This window comes from Thermobia domestica, chromosome 10, assembly GCF_964235325.1.
Source record: "Thermobia domestica chromosome 10, izTheDome1.hap1.1, whole genome shotgun sequence".
Taxonomy (NCBI): Eukaryota; Metazoa; Arthropoda; class Insecta; order Zygentoma; family Lepismatidae; genus Thermobia; species Thermobia domestica.
Window position 1 is genome coordinate 198,255,221 of NC_137463.1, and position 23,366 is coordinate 198,278,586.

The 23,366-nt window shown below is 37.8% G+C and overlaps 1 protein-coding gene across 1 annotated transcript in view; it reads left to right on the plus strand.

The window, feature by feature from the left end:
* The window catches only part of LOC145661731 (chymotrypsinogen B-like), a 199,268-nt gene that overhangs the window by 41,680 nt on the left and 134,222 nt on the right, over nt 1-23,366 (plus strand). Inside the window, exon 2 of the mRNA XM_081727066.1 lies at nt 737-770. Coding sequence (XP_081583192.1) covers nt 737-770 — 34 coding nt within the window. The remainder of the gene's footprint in view (nt 1-736; nt 771-23,366) is intronic.

Sequence of the window (23,366 nt, forward strand, 5' to 3'; positions counted from 1 at the left end):
ATAAAACTTAGTGTTTTGTAACTTATGCAGCATCCCATACCCTCCGTTAGACGTCACAGGGGCACTGCCACTTATTAAGTTTGTTTCTATGATATTCCATTCGTATAATTACAATTATTACTAAAGGTCAGATTACTTTATTAATTATGTAGACATTTTACGTAGATGATGATCTAATGATACGGAAGCATTTTTTTTTTTACAAAGATAGTGTTTCAATGTGGGAATATGCGAATTGTGGGAATTTGTCAATGCCAGTTTCAATGTCAAGGAACTCAATTAGGCCATGACTTAATCTCCAATGCTTCATCTTACCATCTGCGTACATGACATATACATTATTGAACAACCATGAAAAGGCACAATTTCTATAAATTATATATATATATATATATATATATATATATATATATATATATATATATATATATATATGGGGGTGATACATGTGAGTAATATCCAGAAAGCAACTCACGTATTGGAATGAAAAGAAGACAAATAAAAATGTACATAAGAGTGAGTTTTGAAGCGATACTCTTAAATTACTTTGACACTGTAGAAGTGTAGGTACTTATCAAAGTGATGAACAAGTGAGAATGTTCGTTGTCATAGAAAAGCTGCTGCCTGTGACTGCAACCTTTTCTCCACTTCTATATATATATGGTTAGACAGATAGATACATGTAGATATTTATTTACTTATTTTTATATCTACATATACGTTTACTTTCTTCTAGACAAGGACTGGCGTTGCTCTACCTCCTGATACAGGTAAATATAATTATATATATATATATATATATTAAAATAAATGCGTATACAAGTTTTAATATTCATTTAACGACACAATATAAGATGCATCCAAGTTTATGCTTTCAATCAGTTTGTTAAAAGTTATGTGTATAATATTAAGGAAAGCAAATTTTAAAACGATTATTATATTCTAACATAATTCTTTCTTTAATATAAAGCACAGTGTTTCTAGCTGGCCACTTTTTCAATTTAAAGATTTTTATTTCAGTAAGAGATAACTTATATATTCTTAGGTATAATTATTCTAAATTACAATTTTCGCCCATATGAATTAAGTTTTCTTATTCTAATTATTTCTGATCTAATTAATGTATGTTAAATGAAGAAGGAATATAATGTCAATAACTTGTTTATTTTCCCAAGATATGTAAAATAAAATATTTATTTTTTTAAATTTAGAAGACATTGCCTTTACTCACACATATCTACCAATTTGTAAAAAGTCCTACGAAATCACTAAAAATGAAATATTAAGTCCCAAGGTTCTCTCTTTTAGGCTAAGGAAACAAGACATAATCTCAAAAAAGAGCTTCTTATGTAGCTCATACTTATGTTATAACTCGGCATTCCCTTAAGAGATTGGTTATTATGTTTTATTATTACGAGTTATTTTTCAACAAACTCCACTATAAGTAGTCGAAGAACAAAAAATAAATTACATGCTTTTGAATTAATACTATCTAAGAAATACAACAAGGGTCTAACTGTAGTTAAACACAGATGTGATACATTCCTCGTTTGGTGGATGTAGTTCGGAGTGAGTTCTAAGTACGTATTTAGGTTGCCTACGAAACGTATGCATGAGAGTTTTCACGGCGTTGGGTTGTACATGTTTACTGCTATGGACCCTTATCCTTCTGGTCCATAGCATATTAGATTTGGCTCTTTTTCATTTCTAATGATGCTGTACCAAATGTCTTATGTAGCAGATTTAGGTGACAAATTGGGTGACCTTTCCGTGTGAGTTACAAGATTAATGTTTCAATAATCCATTTTGAAGATTTATGGGTATATTTGTTACTTTTTTAATCGATATCGCGTACGAGATGGTCTACTACAAAGAAATGAATCAAATAGTCTTAAAGTAAAATAATCTTCAAACTTGGAGGTACAACCGCAGTCCCTGCTTAATGCCTCATCACGAAGATAATATATTGTTTAACATGTTGAGAAGTTCGAAAACTCAGATACAATGATTTGGCATCTGTTAGTTTAATAGCAATACCCTTCTCCTATTCATTCATGCTAACCAGATTCAAAACCATTATGCCATGCTGTTTCTGTGTACACTTTTTGTCTTGTTCTGGTTAGTCGAGTTCGAAATACTGCAGATCTGCTTACTTTGTAACGAAGTTGTAACAAGAGCAAGTACACAAGAGATACCATAGAAAATATTCTGCTTTTGGGTACATACCTAGATAAAAAGAAACAATAACGGAAATTGCTTTCTTGTTTCGGTACTCTTTAATTAGTTACAAAACACGTTACATGGTTACTATAAAGAAAAAATAAAAAAAAAATAGTGGAGAAGTATAATAGTGCAGAAAAGAAAATAGTTCTGTCTGGTATTAAAATCCTTTGAAAGTTTATAGTATTTGGCTATGTTAGGGTACTGTACTGTGTGTTTAGATTTACTGGTTATTTCTTTTATCTGTGTCATACAAAAGTAGGAGTCTGAAGAATGATTTTTTGGTTCCCTCCAGAGCATCGGTACTTTAAAGTTCGTGTTTCGTTCACCATTTGCCCACCCAGTCAGACGTTTCACGCAAGTACAACAAATGTAATGAGGAGTGAAATTCTTATCTTGGTTTCCTACACAGCAACCAAAATATAACTGATAACACTTCATCCCCTTTACTACATCTCTCAGAATGCAATCCCTTAGCAAGATCGAAACTTGTGATCCGTCCATTTTTCGCTTCCTTATATCGTGCAATATTGCTCTCGTCTCTTGCATTTTTTCAGCATTTCCTAATTCGTTTTCCTCTCTACCTTGCTAACCTTCTCTATTTTTCTCCACATCCAAATTTCCAAGGTTAAAATTTAGGCAATCAACTTAGAAAGCCAAAATAAAATTTGAAGTTCGGAAAACATGATTTTCTAGTAAGGAATGTATGTAGAACTTCTTCTAATATTTTTTGCTGTGTAATAAAAAAAACTTTCATCACGTTAACATTCCGATTTTTCTATTTAAAAATAGCGTTAGTGTCTGATAGAATCATAAGGAACTAATTGCACTGAAATATCATTCCGTAGGGAATTACCTTTTAATTTTTCTTGATTAATTTATCTAGAAGATATTTGCAACGTTATATAAAATCAGCGAGTAATTTAGTGCCGAGAAAGTCAAATCACTACCGCAGCAATAATAATAATAATAATAATAATAATAATAATAATAATAATAATAATAATAATAATAATCTAAAGGTGACCAAGAAAGTTCTGCCCTTTTTGTGAAGGTCTCTGTTCAATTGGCCCTCACACCGTGAGTTGAATGCGAATGGAGATAAGGCGAAGGTCAGTTGTTGGACGAGACGAGACGAGACGAGACAGAATTTTCATAAAGTGGTACGAGATGAGACAGAGCTCTTTCAATAGAAACATTTGTACTTTTCGAGACGAGACTACCTTCACGACACATTTTCGAGACGAAAATGCCCTAAACCGGGTCTCTTGAGCAACAATAGTAAGTATATCCAACATACTACCTGGTTGTGGCTGTTCAAATACACCGTGAACGTGCGTAAGGACAGAGTGAACATGTGACCTTCACAGAGCGTCATAAGGGCTTGTTTGCTGTACGAGTTCAAATTGGAGTAAAACGCTGCTCCGCGGGGCGGAAGATATGACATGCGTTTGTTGAGGGTGTCGTGACTACGAGGAGAATGCAGCGGTAGGACTGTTTAAGGACGGCGACGAAACACTCGAAGACGCACCACGTGCCGGAAGACAAAGAGATGTTCAAAATAAAAATATTCAGGCAGTAATTGAGGCGAAGACAGACATGTGAGGAACTGGTACTTCAATTCAGTGTGAGTGGAGAAACCATTCGGCACCACCAGCATCAACTTGCGAAGCACTGCAAATTTGGGTTGATGGGTCCTACATGATTTGACTTGGGGCCAGAAAGCAACGCGAGCAGACACCTTTGTTTCTTTGGTGTCTCTTCTGAGGAAGGAGCAATTTCTGGACAGGGTGTTGACATGTGGTGGGAAGTGGGTTCTGTACAAAGCTCCACAGCGCCGTCATCGTTGGTTAGGATCCCATGAACCGGTTCAAAAACAGCCCAAGCCAGCACTATACCAGAATAAGGTTCTCCTGTTCATTTTGTGGACTGCTCGCAACATTGTCCATCGGGAACTCAACCAGCTGGTCAGAGCATCAGAGCAACTGTGTACTGTCACTCTCTGGATCCAGCACTTCTGAATCGCAAAGGGGTCATCCTGTTAGAAGGCAACGCTAAGCCCCACGTGGCTAAGATGACCCAAAACACCATTCTACGCCTTGGATGGGAAACACTATTGGATCCGCCATACTCCACGGACATTGTACCGTCTGATTATCACCTGTTCCATTTCTTGGACAATCACCTTAGAGAACGCCAGTTCAAATCGCTAGTAAAGGTTCGATATGGACTTGATACCTTCTTCGCTTCACGTCCCACCAAGTTCTACTGCGATGGAATCCATAGCCTTCCAGAACGTTGGCAGAAGGTCGTCGATGCTGATGGAGACTATTTTTGATATTCCAGGTACGTCTTAGGTGGTGGGAGGTTGGGGAGGTGGTGGGTGAAAAGGTGGCGGAACTTTCTTCGTCACTCTTAAAATAATAATAATAATAATAATAATAATAATAATAATAATAATAATAATAATAATAATAATAATAATAATAATAATAATAATAATGTGTCCTGCCCAAAGGCAGCTATTTGGCCGGAAGGTCCGTGGGTATTGATTCCAGCTCGTACCAAGGAAATTTTCTGGTGGACAAACACCGTGTGCATGGGTTTTCTCGGTGTTCTCCCATTTTATCCCATTTTTTTCATTCAACCACTTCAATTATTTCTCATCATCACTGTCTCTCTCAGCGTTGGTGCATAACGTGGGACGTTAACTAAACATTGCCTTTCAATTTCATTTAATGTGACATTTAACTTGACATAAAAAGGCAGAGAGGAAAAATTCAGTCGTAATATTAATTACAATTACCATACCAAGTTGTTAATATAGGGTTAAATTAAAATTTTATTACTATTTCAGCTACAATTAGTCACAATTATCATTCATTCACCAGCTTCGAATTGAATTCTACAACAAAGCTCCTTATAGTATTTCAAAATAAGTGAAGAATGTGACGACCCGACTCGAGTGACCCGATCCGAGTTGACCCGACAACCCGACCCGTTTGAGAGCACTATCATAGGGGTACAATTTACAGTACAATTTATTTTGTATGGTTTAGCATACTTTAAGGCTACCATATTTTTTAAAAAAAAAAAACAGGAAAAACGGAAATTTTTACAAATTAGTAGTAAATATTGCATTTTGTATTAATTTTATCTTTCGAATTTTTCTACAGCATCGCACTAATTACACAACTTAAAATAATGTATTAATATAGTCCATACTTAACCCTAGAACGATCGGGCTGGGTCTGTGAGACCCATCTACTTATATTTTAAATAAAATTTTCAACTTAAAATTAGCGGTTTGAATTGTGACTTCCTATACCTTCCTTAAACGACCGATAAGAGACGCTAGTGTTGAAAACCAGTTTGATTTATTGTTAGTTTGCTTTTAGTAGAGCTCTAAACCTCGCGTGAGTCTGTCAAACCCAGCCCGACCGTTCACGTAACTTTTTTGCCAGTGTTAAGAATCTTGTAGAAAGTTCACTTTTTTATTAATACTTCCTATTCGACATTTTTGAGTATGTATATACGAACAACGTTTCAGTTGGTATTTTGAGCAACTTTAGAACATAGTCGAGCGAGAAACAGTTTCTGTGAGTAAAATACATAGAATTTTATATGATGATGAAGGTGAACTGGATGATCCCATGCTGATCCTGATTATGGATTATTTAGCGACTATGATAGTAACAGTGAGTGTTGTGAAGAAGAGAATAAAAGTTAAGAATATTTACCTACTGCCGCTGTTGAGAAAACTCCACCCACTCAGGCATTAGATAACAATTTTGCCAACAATGAAAACTAAAAAACTTTACCATCTGACATTTAGTAAATTTCAACATAGGCTGTGTGTTAGGTTATGCTAAATAAACTTATAAGTTTCTTTTATAATATTACTTATCTATAGCAACATCTAAACAAGTATTCCTTTTTATATAATTTTCTAAAACAGCTCATATAATTTACTAACAAAAATGTGTAAACGATTAGAAATATGTTTTTTAAAAACAAGCGAAAACACCATGTCTGAACAGAAATGCTTTCTTCTGCTTTAGAAGTACATGTAATTACATAAAAGCATGTTTCTAGTTTTAAACAAATATTGATTACTAATTAATTACGCAGTTTTATTTTCTTGGATGTCTCAGACCCAGCCGGACCGTTTATGATACTTTTTTCAGCCCTACCGTTGTAGGGTTAATCAACAGTGCTAAAAATTATTATAGAAGCTAGAAGCTGATATACAATATAAACGCAATCAGTGAAAATACAATATTTAGGCAAAAATTACATTTTCAATTATATTATAAAAATTATATTATTACACATACCACCTCACATACTCTACATGTCTATAAGGGAAAAAATCCAGATTTATGAAGTTGTTTCCAAATTTCAATGGACTGATTTATTTTTGTTAACCTAAAATGCGAACTAAAAGAAAGCCATTTGCATAATTGTTTTTCTGAAGCAGAAAAAAAATGTGTTTCTGGGGCTGGTGTGAAACGTCACAAGAATTTGTTGCCACCTCGGGGTATACATTCTTACTTTTGGTGATAAGAGTGCCAGTCAGGAGGATTTAAATATTGCATGTTATATCCGGGGAAGCAGCGATTGGAATAATACTAAAGATTAGAATGAAATTGTTCCTATAGTATTGTCGGAATCGAAAGCAAAAGGAATAAGTCGATTTTATTATCTTTTCAGAACTTTTGATACGTAATTAATAATAAAAAAAAAACAGGACAAGAAGGAAACTTTCTGCACACCGCGACAAATTTTAAGAAACCGGGACGTATCATAGCCTTACATGTTTATTCGCATGCGGAGTGTCAGTACTTAGCAGAGTTGAAACAAAACCTCGTAAATAGGTTACCAACTCAGGAAAAAATTACCGGCAAACCCTCAAAATTCTCTGTACAAATGAGAAACTGAAGACTGTATTGATCGTTATTGTATTTACCAGCAATTGGCACTTCTTTAAAATTATCGAAACAGATGAATAATATTGGATATTAATATTTACGTAACAATTGTTGATTCATAAAATGAAATCTACTCTATAAACTTCCACTTCAAACAAAGGGAGTTGCTTTAGAAAGTCATTTTCTACTCTCAATAAATGTATAAAATTCTTTTACAATGGAATCTAAGTGTTATGAAATTTCTTATGTTAAATAAATAAAAGAGCTGCCACAGATTAAAAAATATCGACAATGTATAATACAACGGAAATTTGTGTTTGTAAAGCACCGTTGAAAAATTTCGATGTTCAATGTTATATTTTGGATTGCAGATTCCAAAATACCGGTCAAAAGGGGGCTAATAAGAAGTTTGTACCGGTAACCGGCCTTAATCAAAATCACAGCAACATTCCCGGCCAGGGCGGTGAAATACCGGCCAGTTAGCAACCCTACTCGTAAATCAGAATGCTGAATGCATCAAACTACTTCACAATGCATTCTATAGTTTCTGCAAAATGAGTTTAATGAAGATGTTCAAATAAAACAAGATACTGTGTTATAATTTTCCTTTTAACAGTCTAGTTTGTGAATTTGTTGTATCTTCCACTTATCAATTTCTTGTACGAGATGAGAATAACGGTTTTTGCGCAAGTTAGAAAGAAAAAAATCCATTTTTCCCATAAGGATTCAGCTCACGTAAGAAATAATGAATAAGTTTAATAATAAGACCCAAGGAGTGATAAACTAACTCAGCAATATGGATTGTAAGTATAAATATAAATATAAAAACAAAAAACATTTAATCCCATCACCGTTGGAATAAAATCAATGTAGTTAATCACACCATAGTGTGAACATAGCAATCGACACAATGGTGTGTACAAAGTCTTGTTAGTAAATACTCCGTAGTATGTGACACATTTTTTTAATGTTTGTTCCATTTAGACAGTCCCCTACATTCTTTCCTTTCTGGCGGCGCCCCTAATTGTGTACAAACGACAATTTCGCCTGCACATTTCTGTACAAACGATGTACAAACCATTGAGACAATTTGCGATTGAATTGGACATGGTGGGGGCTACCATTTCGACAGCCCACACTTTGTTTTCGTTCTGGCGGCGCCCCTAATTGTGTAAAAACGAAAATTGCGCCTGTAATTTCTGTACAAACGATATACAATCAATTTCGACAATTTGTGATTGAATTGGACATGGTGAGGGGCTACCATTTAGAAAGTCCCCAATTTTTTTCGTTCTGGCGGCGCCATTAATTGTGTACAAACGACATATTTGGCTTGCACATTTCTGTACAAACAATGTACAAACGATTGAGACTATTTCCGATTGAGTCTGTAAAGGTAGGGGAGGCTGTCTAAATGGACGTCTGCTTTTCACCTCTAGTGAAATGAAATTCTTCCACGAGAAAATCTGTAATGAACACTGTCAGTTTGCTACGTCCTCGAGTAATATTCGTTTACAAGTACAACTTTATTGTCGTATTTTTTTCAACAGTTAACCAATTTAAAACCGTATTATAATTCAAAGTACTTATCATATTTCTATCGTAAACAAGAATATGTAGTCAACTTCTTAAATACTTCGCTCCGCAGGAACTCGTTCAGCTCGTGCAAGAAGCAAAACAATATGTTTGGCGTCTCACAAATGACAAAGGAGAAAAAAGAAAAGCAAAAGCAGCACAGCAGTGCTTTATCGCACTCAGAGCTGACAACATAGTTTCGGTCGTCACTTACGCCAATAGACCTACAAGCAGTGTACAAGAGTTATACAGTTACAATATACGTTGTGCCGCAGTAGCGCTACAGGCGGAAAATGCACGAAATGTTTCTTACAAGTATCAGTCACTCTTGCATCCTCTTTACATTCTACACATCCTTTTTTCTTCCACTTTTTAACCTTGACAAGCAGAAGTACCACGCTTTCGGAGTTCACAACCATAAACTATTTGTGAACAGAGTACGTTTTCGGTTCTTCGAATGACTGTGCGCGCGAAGAACAAGGCTGATGATCTGACAGCTGTATACAGCAGCCAGAAACACCCGGTTGCAATTTTAAATGTAAAATACAAATATATAGCTTTGGCAATGCCGTGAAAATGTATATATATATATATATATATATATATATATATATATATTCATCCTCACGGCATTGTCAAGGCTCTATATTTGTATTTTACATTTATTATTGCAACCGGGTGTTACAGACTTCCGTATACGGTAGCCCGATCATCACCCTTGTTCTTCGCGCGCACAGTCATTCGAAGAACTGAAAACGTACTCTGTACACAAACAGTTTATGGTTGTGAACTCGGAAAGCCTGGTACTTCTGCTTGTCAAGGTCAAAAAGTAGGAGAAAAAAGGATGTGTAGAATGTAAAGAGGGTGCAACAGTGACTGATGCTTGTAAGGGAACATATTCATTTGTAGTTCGTGCACATTCCGCCTGTAGCGCTACTGTGGCACAACGTATATTGTAATTGTATAACTCTTGTACACCGCTAGTAGGTCTATTCGCGTTAGTGACGACCGAAACTATGTTGTCAGCTCTGACTGCGATAAGGCACTGCCGTGCTGCTTTTCCTTCTCTTTTTTCCCCCTTTTCCATTTGTGAGACGCCAAACATGTTGTTTTTGCTTGTTGCACGCGCTGAACGGGTTTCGGCGAGCGAAGTATTTAAGAAGTTGACTACATATTCTTGTTTGCGATAGTTTTAAATTGGTTAACTGTTGAAAAATATACGAAAATAAAGCTGTACTTGTTAAGGTATATTAGTCGAGGACGTAGCTACTGACAGTGTTGATTACAGATTTTCTCGAGGAAGAATTTAATTACAGTAGAGGTGAAAAGAAGACGTCCATTTAGACAGCCCCCCCCCTTATCAGACTCAATCGGAAATGGTCTCAATCGTTTGCACACAAATGTGCAGGCGAAATTTTCGTTTGTACACAATTAAGGGCGCCGTCAGAACGAAAACAAAGTGGGGGCTGTCTAAATGGTAGCCCCCCAACAACATGCTCTATTCAAGCACAAATTGTCGCAATCATTTGTACATAGTTTCTACAGAAATGTGAAGGCGAAATTTTCGTTTGTACACAATTAGGGGCGCCGTCAGAACGAAAACAAACTGGGGGCTGTCTAAATGGTAGCCCCCCACCAACAAGTCCTATTCAAGCACAAATTGTCGCAATCATTTGTACATCGTTTCTACAGAAATGTGAAGGCGAAATTTTCGTTCGTACACAATCAGGGGCGCCGTCAGAACTTAACCAAAGTGGGGGCTGTCCAAATGGTAGCCCCTCCCACTATGTCCAGTTGAATCACAAATTGTCGCAATCGTGTGTACTTCGTTTGTACAGAAATGTGCAGGCGAAATTTTCGTTTGAACACAATTAGGGGCGCCGCCAGAACAGAAAAAATGGGGGCTGTCTAAGTGGTAGCCCCCGACCATGTCCTATTCAATCACAAATTGTCGCAATAGTTTGTACTTCGTTTGTACAGAAATGTGCAGGCGAAATGTATGTTCGCACGCAATTAGGGGCGCCGCCAGAACGAAAAAAATTGGGGGCTGTCTAAGTGGTAGCCCCCGACCATGTCCTATTCAATCACAAATTGTCGCAATAGTTTGTACTTCGTTTGTACAGAAATGTGCACGCGAAATTTTCGTTTGTACATAATTAAGGGCGCCGCCAGAACAGAAAAAAATGGGGCTGTCTAAGTGGTAGCCCCCCACCATGTCCAATTCAATCACAAGTTGTCGCATTCGTTTGTGCATCGTTTGTACAGAAATGTGCAGGCGAAATGTTTGTTTGAACAAACTTAGGGGCGCCGCCAGAACGAAAACAAAGTGGGGAGCTGTCTGAGTGGTAGCTCCCGACACGATGTCCAATTGAATCACAAAGTATCGCAATCGTTTGTACATTGTTTGTACAGATATGTGCAGGCCACATTTTCGATTGTACACTATTAGGGGCGCCGCCAGGGCGAAAACAAAGTGGGGGGCTTTCTAAGTGATAGCCCAATCACCATGTTCAATTCAATCACAAATTGTCGCAATCGTTTGTACATCGTTTGTACAGAAATATGCAGGCAAAATTTTTGTTTGTATACAATTAGGGGCGAGCTCAGAACGAAAACAAAGGGGGGGGGCTGTCTAAGTGGTAGCCCCCCACCATGTCCAATTCAATCACAAATTGTCACAATCGTTACTATATCGTTTGTACAGAAATGTGCAGGCTAAATTATTGTTTGTACATAATTAAGGGCGCCGCCAGAACGAAAACAAAGTGGGGGCTGTTTAAGTGATAGCCCCCCACCATGTCCAATTCAGTCACAAATTGTCGCAATCGTTTCTACATCGTTTGTACAGAAATGTGCATGCAAAATTTTCGTTTGTACATAATTAGGGGCGCCGCCAGGGCGAAAACAAAGTGGGGGGCTTTCTAAGTGATAGCCCAATCACCATGTTCAATTCAATCACAAATTGTCGCAATCGTTTGTACATCGTTTGTACAGAAATATGCAGGCAAAATTTTTGTTTGTATACAATTAGGGGCGAGCTCAGAACGAAAACAAAGGGGGGGGGCTGTCTAAGTGGTAGCCCCCCACCATGTCCAATTCAATCACAAATTGTCACAATCGTTACTATATCGTTTGTACAGAAATGTGCAGGATAAATTATTGTTTGTACATAATTAAGGGCGCCGCCAGAACGAAAACAAAGTGGGGGCTGTTTAAGTGATAGCCCCCCACCATGTCCAATTCAGTCACAAATTGTCGCAATCGTTTCTACATCGTTTGTACAGAAATGTGCATGCAAAATTTTCGTTTGTACATAATTAGGGGCGCCGCCAGGGCGAAAACAAAGTGGGGGGCTTTCTAAGTGATAGCCCAATCACCATGTTCAATTCAATTACAAATTGTCGCAATCGTTTGTACATCATTTGTACAGAAATATGCAGGCAAAATTTTCGTTTGTACACAATTAGGGGCGACCTCAGAACGAAAACAAAGGGGGGAGGTCTGTCTAAATGGTAGCGCTCCCACCATGTGCAATTGAATCACAAATTGTCGCAATCGTTTGAATATAGCTATAAAGAAATGTGCAGGCGAGATTTTCATTTGTTCACAATTAGGGGCGCCGCCAGAACGAAAACAAAGTGGGGGGCTGTCTAAATGTTAGCCCTCCCACCGTGTTCAATTCAACCACAAACTGTCGCACTTGTTTGTACGCCTTTGTACATAAATGTGCAGCTGAAATTTTCGTTTGCACATAAATGTGGCCCCGCCAAAACGATAACAAACTATGGGCTCTCTAATTGATAGGCCTCCCACCATGTCGAATTCAACCACAAACTGTCGCACTTGTTTGTTACGGTTTTGTACAGAAATTTGCAGGCGAAATTTTCGTTTGTACACAATTGCGGGCGCGCCAAAACGATAACAAAGTATAGGCTACCTAATTGGTAGCACCCCCTACGTCCCATTCAAAAGAAAATCATCTCAATTGTTTGCACATCGTTTGAGCAGTAATGCGCAGGCGAAATTTTTTTCTAAGCTATCAGATGCGCGGACAGAACGAAAAAAAAGGGGAGTTGTCTAAGTGCTAGCCCCACCAGTTGTGTTCGATTGAACCACAAATTGTCGCGATCGTTTATACATCGTTTGTGCAGAAATGTGCAGGTAAAATTTTCGTTTGTATTAAATAATATACGGATGTGAGTATTTTTAATATCTGCGATCAACATTAACCGGTTTGGATAACGGTTGATGAGTTTGAAAATGGTTCCTATTGCACTAGTTGAAAAAAAATTCTTTTTCTCTGGCACACGGAAGAAAATATCTGATTCTAATAGAACTTTTCACGTAGAATTCGAATCTGCAATCAGTTTTTCTCCATCACCCTCAGTTTTCCCGTGACAGAGGTGTTTTCGGAAAATTTCCCCTCAAATTTCTGTTCTTTTTCTTTTTTTCTTTTTTTAAAACCATTTTCATACTTGTAGCTTGGGTACCTTAGGTATATAAACGCACAAATTATATTGTATGTTAGCCTGATTTATACTTAGTAAGCCCTCTAAGTTTCATAAGAATAGCATTATTCTATCTAGAGAAATAAACATATTTATATAAAAAATATGCTATGTGTACTGTTCATTTTACAATATTCATTAGTGCAGATAAAATCACATATAACTTCCACGAAAATTACAATATAAGCACGGTTTATATCTTATTGGATTTGAAATAAAACATATTTTCAATGATGTATACACCGTGTCACCATTTTATATCTACTTAATAAATAATACAAAAGAAGTGAGTGGAGGAAATGTCCTGATGAAAATGTTCCCCATACTCATCACTAACAGCACCAAGCTTTTCAGGAAAGAAATGCAGGTGGGAGTCTAGAAAGTGAACTTTAAGGGACATGTTGCAACCCATTTCATTGAATGATTGCCGGAAATCACTCACAATTTCACGGTAATTTGGGGCTTTCTTGTTTCCTAAAAAAATCTCTGTTAAACATTTAAATGGACACCAAGCTGCTTTCTCAACCAGAGTTAAGAGATCCTCAAATTTTTGGTCACGAATCAAACATCTTATTTGGGGGTCTACAAAAATCCCTAGCGTCACTAACCCGAGGAATTTTTTCCTTGAGGTAACAAGATCCTGCATTACTTTTGTCCATTGTCCTAACAAAGTTTTTGAAGAGCCCCAACTTTATGTGAAGAGGAGGTAGAATTATCTAATCAGGGCTCACCAGTGAGGAATAAACAGCATTCTTCTGTCCAGGAGTTAATACATGCGTTGGCCATTCCTTCTTGATGTAATGTTCCGCTTTGTTCCTGCTGTCCCATTCGCAGAGGAAACAACAATATTTCGTATAACCAAGCTGCAAACCCATTAACAAAGAAATGACTTGTAAATCACAGCAAACGGTCCACTTGTATTTCTCATACTGATTTTTTTCTAACACTATTTCGATGTTTTCATAGGTTTCCTTCATATTAGTTGCATAAGCCAAAGGCACTGAAGGAAATTTGTTGCTATTGTGCAAAAGGACAGCCTTAAAACTAGTTTTCAAAGAGTCAATAAGCAATCTCCACTCTGTACTTATATGTGCATGTCCAAGTCTATCCATCACAGCACAGACATTATTACAATACACTAAATCATTTTCTTGAGAATAGTAGTTTTGAAACTCTGTATGAAGGTTTCGAAAAATACACACTTTAGTGTCACGATGGAGCAGATTCCAGCCTTAAGTTTAGAATCAAGAAGTTCTGTCTGTGTATTGGAGAGTTTTAAATCCAGTATGAGGTCATTTAGTTCACCCGGAGTTATCAGATGGGAATCCAATGTAGATGTGCTTCCTACATAAGTAGGATCATCATCTTCATTTGGAACTTCAATAGTTGCCTCAAGTACGAAATCCTCATTTACCGTAAGATAAGGAGGAGGTACCGGTACAGGTAATTCTGCACTGTGTGGAACTGGCCTAATTGCTGATGCAAATTAGGGTACTGTACTGCGTGGTTAGATTTATTGCTTATTTCTTTTATCTGTGTCATACAAAAGTAGCAGTCTGAAGAATGATCTTTTGGTTCCCTCCAGATCATCGGTACTGCGAAGTTCATGTTTCGTCCACCATTTGCCCACCCAGTCAGACGTTTCACGCAAGTACAACAAATGTAGTGAGGAACCCAGTTCTTATCCTGGTCTCCTACACAGCAACCAAAATATAACTGATAACACTTCCTCACAAGTGGAGTAAAACATCGACGTTGTGATTTAAATATCAGCTCCCCACATACATAACAGAAATTGTCCGGTTTATTTACACACTTCCTCGACATCTTGTATCCTGTAAGGTATCACACACACACACACACACACACACACACACACACACACAGGAATCTACACTCCATCAAATTCCCACAAAATCCCTCTAGACATTCCCTCATACAAAAATGGTGACATGGTGTACACATCATTGAAAACGTTTTATTGGAAGTCCAATGAGGTATAAACCGTGGTATATTGTAATTTTCGTGGAAATTATATGTGTTGAAGACCGACCCGACCCCACCCGTGACCCAAATTGACTGACCCGACCCGACAACCCGACCCGAGATGACCCGATTGGCCCGACCCAAAGTAACCCGAGTGAACCAACCCGAGGTGACTTAACCCGACAACCGACCCGAGTGACTTGAACTTACAATCTAACCAGTTTGAGAGAGCTAGAACTTTACAAAACTGCCACCAGAAAAAAAATGCTGACCAATTCTTATGCATAAATCATTGTTTCGGCTTTTTTTACTTGTAGTATAATTATCCTCCTCCTCCTCCTCAGTGTTCTCCCATTAATAAACAGGCCAGTTTCCGTGAATTAGGTAAGAAGCTTCCATTTTTGCGATTTCCCGCTAATATCTGCCTCGCAACCCAACATAAAGTACCACCCTCCTTATTACAATCTATCAATTCCAACCTTCTTACACACTCTCGCTCTCCTGATATCACCCCCTTTACTACATCCCTCAGAATGCAATCCCTTAGCAAGATCAAAACTTGTGATCCGTCCATTTTTCGCTTCCTTATATCGTCTAATATTGCTCTCGTCTCTTGCATTTTTTCAGCATTTCCTTATTCGTTTTCCTCTCTACCCTGCTAACCTTCTTTATTTTACTCCACATCCAAATTTCCAAGGTTAAAATTTAGGCAATCAAGTTCAAAAGTCAAAATAAAATTTGACTGAGTTCTGAAGACAAGTTCTGAAGGCTAAAAGAATAAAAGTTCTGAAGACAACATTATTTTCTAGTAAGGAATGTATATAGAACTTCTTTTAATATTTTTGCTGTGTAACAAACAACAATTTCATCACGTTAACATTCCGATTTTTCTATTTAAAAACAGCGTTGCTGTCTGATAGAATCATAAGGAACTAATTGCACTGAAATATCATTCTGTAGGGAATTACCTTTTATTTTTTCTTGATTAATTTATCTAGAAGATATTTGCAACGTTATATAAAATTAGCAAGTATTTTATTGCGGAGAAAGTCAAATCACTACTCCAGCAATAATAATAATAATAATCTGAAGGTGACCAAGAAAGTTCTGTCTCTTTGTGGAGGTCTGTGTTCAATTGGCCCTCACACCGTGAGTTGAATGCGAATGGATATAAGGTGAAGGTCAGTTGTTGGACGAGACGAGACGAGACGAGACGAGACGAGACAGAATTTTCATGAAAGGGTACGAGATGAGACAGAGCTCTTTCAATAGAAACATATGCACTTTTCCAGACGAGACTACCTTCACGACACATTTTCGAAATGAGAATGCCCCAAACCAGGTCTCGTGAGCAACACTAGTGAGTATATCCAACATACTACTTGGTTGTGGCTGTTCAGATGCACTGTGAACGTGCGTAAGGACTGAGTGAACATGGGGCCTTCACAGAGCGTCATAAGGGCTTGTTTGCTGTACGAGTTCAAATTGCTGCTCCGCGGAGCGGAAGATATGACAGGCCTTTGGTGAGGGTGTCGTGACTACGCGGAGAGTGCAGTGGTATGACGGTTTAAGGACGGTGACGAAACACTCGAAGACGCACCACGTGCCGGAAGACAAACATATGTTCAAAATAAAGATCTTCGGGCAGCAATTGAGGCGAAGACAGACATGTGAGGAACTGGTACTACCTTTCAGTGTAAGTGGAGAAACCATTCTGCACCACCACCATCAACTTGGGAAGCACTGCAAGTTGGGTTGATAGGTCCTACATGATTTGACTTGGAGCCAGAAAGCAACGCGAGCAGACACCTGTGTTTCTTTGGTGTCTCGTCTGAGGAAGGAGCAATTTCTGAACAGGGTGTTGACATGTGATGGGAAGTGGGTCCTGTACGAAGCTCCACGGCGCCGTCATTGTTGGTTAGCATCCCATGAACCGGTTCAAAAACAGCCCAAGCCAGCACCACGCCAGAATAAGGTTCTCCTGTGCATTTTGTGGACTGCTCGAGGTATCGTCCATCGGGAACTGCTACCAGCTGGTCAGATCATCAATGCAACTGTGTACTGTCACTTTGTACTGTCTGGATCCAGCAGTTCTGAATCGCAAAGGGGTCCTCTTGTTACAAGGCAACGCTAAGCCCCACGTGGCTAAAATGACCCAGTACATCATTCTACGCCTTGGATGGAAAACACTATTGGATCCGCCATACTCCACGGACATTGTACCGTCCGATTACCACCTGTTCCATTCCTTGGACAATCACCTTAGAGAACGCCAATTCAAACAGCTAGTAGAGGTTCAATATGCACTTGATATCTTCTTCACTTCACGTCCCACCAAGTTCGACTGCGATGGAATCCGCAGAACGTTTTCAGAACGTCTTCCAGAACGTTTTCAGAAGGTCGTCGAGGCTGATGGAGACGATTTTTGATATTCCAGATACGTCTTAGGTTACATACCAATGTTCGAAGGTGTTGGTGAAAAGGCGGCGGAACTTTCTTGGGCACTCTTAAAGTTATAATAATAATAATAATAATAATAATAATAATAATAATAATAATAATAATAATAATAATAATAATAATAATAATAATAATAATGTGTCCTGCCCAAAGGCAGATGTTTGATCCGAAGGTCCATGGGTATTGATTCCAGCTCGTACCAAGTAAGTTTTCTGGTGGACAAACCCCATGTGCATGGGTTTTCTCGGTGTTCTCCCATTTCCTCCCACTTTCTTCATTCAACCACTTCAATTATTTCTCATCATCACTGTCTCTCTTAGCGTTGGTGCATAACGTGGGACGTTAACTAGATATTTCTTTCAATTTCACTTAATGTGACATTTAACTTGACATAGAAACGCAGAAAGGAAAAAAGTCAGTAGTAATATTAATTACAATTACAATACCAATTAGTTAACATAGGGTAAAATTAAAATTTTATTACTATTTCACCTTCAATTAGTCACATTTATCATTCATTCACCAACTTCGAATTGAATTCCACAACAAAGCTCTTTATAGTATTCCGTATAGAAAATAAGTGAAGAATGTGACGACCCGACCCGAGTGACCCGACACGAGCTAACCCGACTGACCCGACCCGACAACCCGACCCGTTTGAGAGCACTATCAGAGGGGTACTATTTACAGTACAATTTATTTTGTATGGTTTAGCATACTTTAAAGCTACCATACTTTTTGAAAACAGAAAAAACGGGACATCTTACAAATTAGTAATAAATATTGCATTTTTATTAATTTTATCTTTCGAATTTTACTACAGTATCGCACTAGTTATACAACTTAAAATAATGTATTAATATAGTCCATACTCAGTGGCGTATTTAGGGGGAGGGCTTCCGGGCTCAAGCCCCCCACCGAAATCTTACTTACTATAGTAAAGTATATGAAATATCTTGCAGAATTTTCGTATTTTCAGGCAAAGCACCCCCGGAAGTTAGCAAAGCCCCTCCCGAAACAAAATCGTAAATACGCCACTGTCCATACTTAATCAACAGTGCTAAAAATTATTATAGAAGCTAGAAGCTGTTATACAATATAAACGCAATCAGTGAACATACAATATTTAGGCAAAAATTATATTTTCAATATTATTACGCATACCACCTTTACATGCTCTACATGTCTATAAAGAAAAATATCCAGATTTATGAAGTTGTTTCAAAATTTCAATAGGCTAATTTATTGTTGTTAACCTAAAATGCGAACTAAAAGAAAGCAATTTGCATAATTGTTTTTCTGAAGCAGAAAAAAAATGTGTTTTCGGGGCTGGTCTGCAACGTCACAAGAATTTGTTGCCACCTCGGGGTATACATTCTTACTTTTAGTGATAAGAGTGCTACTTAGGAGGATTTAAACATTGAATGTTATATCCGGGGAAGCAGCGATTGCAATAATAATAAAGATTAGAATGAAATTGTTCCTATAGTATTGTCGGAATTGAAAGCAAAAGGAATAAGTCGATTTTATTATCTTTTCAGAAATTTTGATATGTAATTAATAATAATAATAAAGAAAAATACAGGACAAGAAGGAAAATTTCTGCACACCGGGACAAATTTTAAGAAACCGGGGCGTATGGTAGCCTTACATACTTATTTGCATGCGGAGTGTCAGTACGGAGCCACTACGTAGCAGAGTTGAAACAAAACCTCGTAAATAGGTTGCCAACTCAGGAAAACAAAATTACCGGCACACCCTCAAAATTCTCTGTACAAATGAGAAACTGAAGACTGTATTGATCGTTATTATATTTACCAGCAATTGCCACTTGTTTAAAATTATCGAAACAGATGAATAATACTGGATATTAATCTTTATGTAACAATAGTTGATTCATAAAATGAAATTTATTCTATAAACTTCACTTCAAACAAAGGAAATTGCTTTAAAAAGTCATTTTCTACTCTCAATAAATGAATAAAATTCTTTTACAATAAAATATAAGTGTTATCAAATTTGTTATGTTAAATAAATAAAAAAAAAACTGCCATACGTTAAAAAAATATCGATAATGTATAATACAACGGAAATTTGTGTTTGTAAAGGCACTGTTGAAAAATTTCGATGTTCAATGTTATATTCTGGATTGCAGATTCCAAAATACCGGTCAGAAGGGGTCTAATAAGAAGTTTGTACCGGTCACCGGCCTTAATCAAAATTACAGCAAATACCGGCCAGTTAGCAACTCTACTCGTAAATCAGAATGCTGAATGCACCAAAATACTTCACCATGTATTCTATAGTTTCTGCAAAATGAGTTTAATGAAGATGATCATATAAAACAAAATACTGTGTTATAATTTTCCCTTTAACAGTCTACTTTGTGGATTTGTTATATCTTCCACTTATCAATTTCCTGTACGAGATGAGAATAACGGTTTCTGCGCAAGATAGAAAGAAAAAAATACATTTTTCTCATAAGGATTCAGTTCACGTAAGAAATAATGAATAAGTTTAATAATAAGAGCCGAGGAGTGAAAAACTAACTCAGCAATAATGATTGTAAGCATAAATATAAATATAAAAAAACAAAAAAAAAAACATTTAATTCCATCATCGTTAGGATAAGATCAATATAGTGAATCACACGATAGTGTGAACAAACCAAACCACACAATAGTGTGAACAAAGTCCTGTTAGAAAAATACTCCATAAATGTGACACATTTTTTTTAATTCTTCTACCATTTATACAAACCCTCACATTGTTTTCGTTCTGGCGGCGCCCCTAATAGAGTACAAACGAAAATTTCGCCTGCACATTTCTGTGCAAATGATGTACAAGCGATTGATATAATTTGTGATTGAATTGGATATGGTGGGGGCTACCATTTAGACAGCCCCACTTTGTTTTCGTTCTGGCGGCGCCATTAATTGTGTACAAACGAAAATTACGCATGCATATTTCTGTACAAACGATGTACAAACGATTACGAAAATTTGTGATTCAATTGGACATGTTGGTGGGAAGCTACCAGTTAGACAGTCCCCCACTTTGTTTTCGTTCTAGCGGCGCCCCTAATTGTGTACGAACATACATTTTGCCTGCACATTTCTGTACACATGAAGTACAAACGATTGCGACAATTTGTGATTGAATTGGACATGGTCGGGGGCCACCACTTAGACAGCCCCACCTAGTTTTCGTTCTGGCGGCGCCCCTAATTGCGTACAAACAAACATTTCGCCTGCTCGTTTCTGTACAAACGAAGTACAAACGATTCCGACAATTTGTGATTCAATTGGACATGGTGGGGAGGTATTACTTAGAAAGCACCCCACTTAGTTTTCGTTCTGGCGGCGCCCCTAATTGTGAACAAACAAACATTTCGCCTGCCCGTTTCTGTACAAACGAAGTACAAACGATTGCGATAATTTGCGATTGAATTGGACATGGTGGGGGGGGCTACCACTTAGACAGCCCCCCTTTTTCTGTTCTGTCGGCGCCCCTAATTGTGTACAAACGAAACTTTTGCCTGCACATTTCTGTACACACGAAGTAGAAACGATTGCGATAATTTGTGATAGAATAGAACATGTTGGTGGGGGGCTACCAGTTAGACAGTCCCCCACTTTGTTTTCGTTCTAGCGGCGCCCCTAATTGTGTACGAACATACATTTTGCCTGCACATTTCTGTACACACGAAGTACAAACGATTGTGACAATTTGTGATTCAATTGGACATGATGGGGGGGGCTACCACTTAGACAGCCCCCACTTTGTTTTCGTTCTGGCGGCGCCCCTAAGTTTGTTCAAACAAACATTTCGCCTGCACATTTCTGTACAAACGATGCACAAACGAATGCGACAACTTGTGATTGAATTGGACATGGTGGGGGGGCTACCACTTAGACAGCCCCCATTTTTTTCTGTTCTGGCGGCGCCCTTAATTATGTACAAACGAAAATTTCGCGTGCACATTTCTGTACAAACGAAGTACAAACGATTGCGACAATTTGTGATTGAATAGGACATGGTCGGGGGCTACCACTTAGACAGCCCCCAATTTTTTTCGTTCTGGCGGCGCCCCTAATTGCGTGCGAACATACATTTCGCCTGCACATTTCTGTACAAATGAAGTACAAACAATTGCGACAATTTGTGATTCAATTGGACATGGTGGGGGGGGGCTACCACTTAGACAGCCCCCATTTTTTTCTGTTCTGGCGGCGCCCCTAATTGTGTACAAACAAAAATTTCCCCTGCACGTTTCTGTACAAACGAAGTACAAACGATTGCTATAATTTGTGATTGAATAGGACATGGTGGGGGGGGGGGCTACCAGCTAGACAGCCCCCAATTTGTTTTCGTTCTGGCGTCGCCCCTAATAGTGTACAAACGAAAATTTGGCCTTCACATTTCTGTACAAACAATGTACAAACGATTGCGATACTTTGTGATTCAATTGGACATCGTGGGGGGAGCTACCACTCAGACAGCTCCCCACTTTGTTTTCGTTCTGGCGACTCCCCTAAGTTTGTTCAAACAAACATTTCGCCTGCACATTTCTGTACAAACTATGCACAAACGAATGCGACAACTTGTGATTGAATTATTTTTTGGGGGGGCTACAACTTAGACAGCCCCCATTTTTTCTGTTCTGGCGGCGCCCTTAATTATGTACAAACGAAAATTTCGGGTGCACATTTCTGTACAAACGAAGTACAAACGATTGCGATAATTAGTGATTGAATAGAACATGTTGGTGGGGGGGGGGTACCAGTTAAACAGCCCCAATTTGTTTTCGTTCTGGCGGCGCCTAGTGTACAAACGAAAATTTGGCCTGTACATTTCTGTACAAACAATGTACAAACGATTGCGGCAATTTGTGATTTAATTGGACATAGTAGGGGCTACCATTTAGGGGAACTCCCTCGAGAGGAATCACTCTACTTATTTATTGCAAAAAGCAGAATTTAAAAATTCTCATTCGTCCAAAGTTATCGTGTGAAGTAACAGCCGTTTGTATGTACGTACTAATATTGATAAGTTCCACTACGCGATCCCAATTAATAGTTCATATACCCGCGCCACACACACACACACTAGCATTTGTACACACGAAAGTATACCTGGTAGTATCCACACGCTTACGCCGGAAACTAGAAACAAACACACACACACACACACATACACACACAGGGACAGAGAGAGAGAAAGAGAATATCTTGTTGTACCTTTATACTGAATGCACCATTACTCACAAAATCAGTTAAAAAAGAAAAAAGAAAAAAGTTGTAAATGAAACTTTCAAAGATTGGTACAACTGCTGCGTGTCACACATAAGATTGTTCCATAATGATTGATTCGTAATATGATGTATATGGGTTTCTTAATGGCAGTATAATAAAATGCCTTCAAATTGACCACTAAATAAAAAGTGAAATTTATTTCTCAAATTTTGTAAAATCGAAGTCGGTGGGCATTATGGGAACAGTCTACAATAACAATATATGCAAATAAATATTAATATACTTCACGTTTTCCAGTGGGTGCAAGAAAGCTTCGAATAGTATTTGTTGCCAGAAGCATTAGCTGATGTAAATATATATATATATATATATATATATATATATATATATATTTGGTCTAGGAATTAATTCGTGCGGTTGGTACGCACATA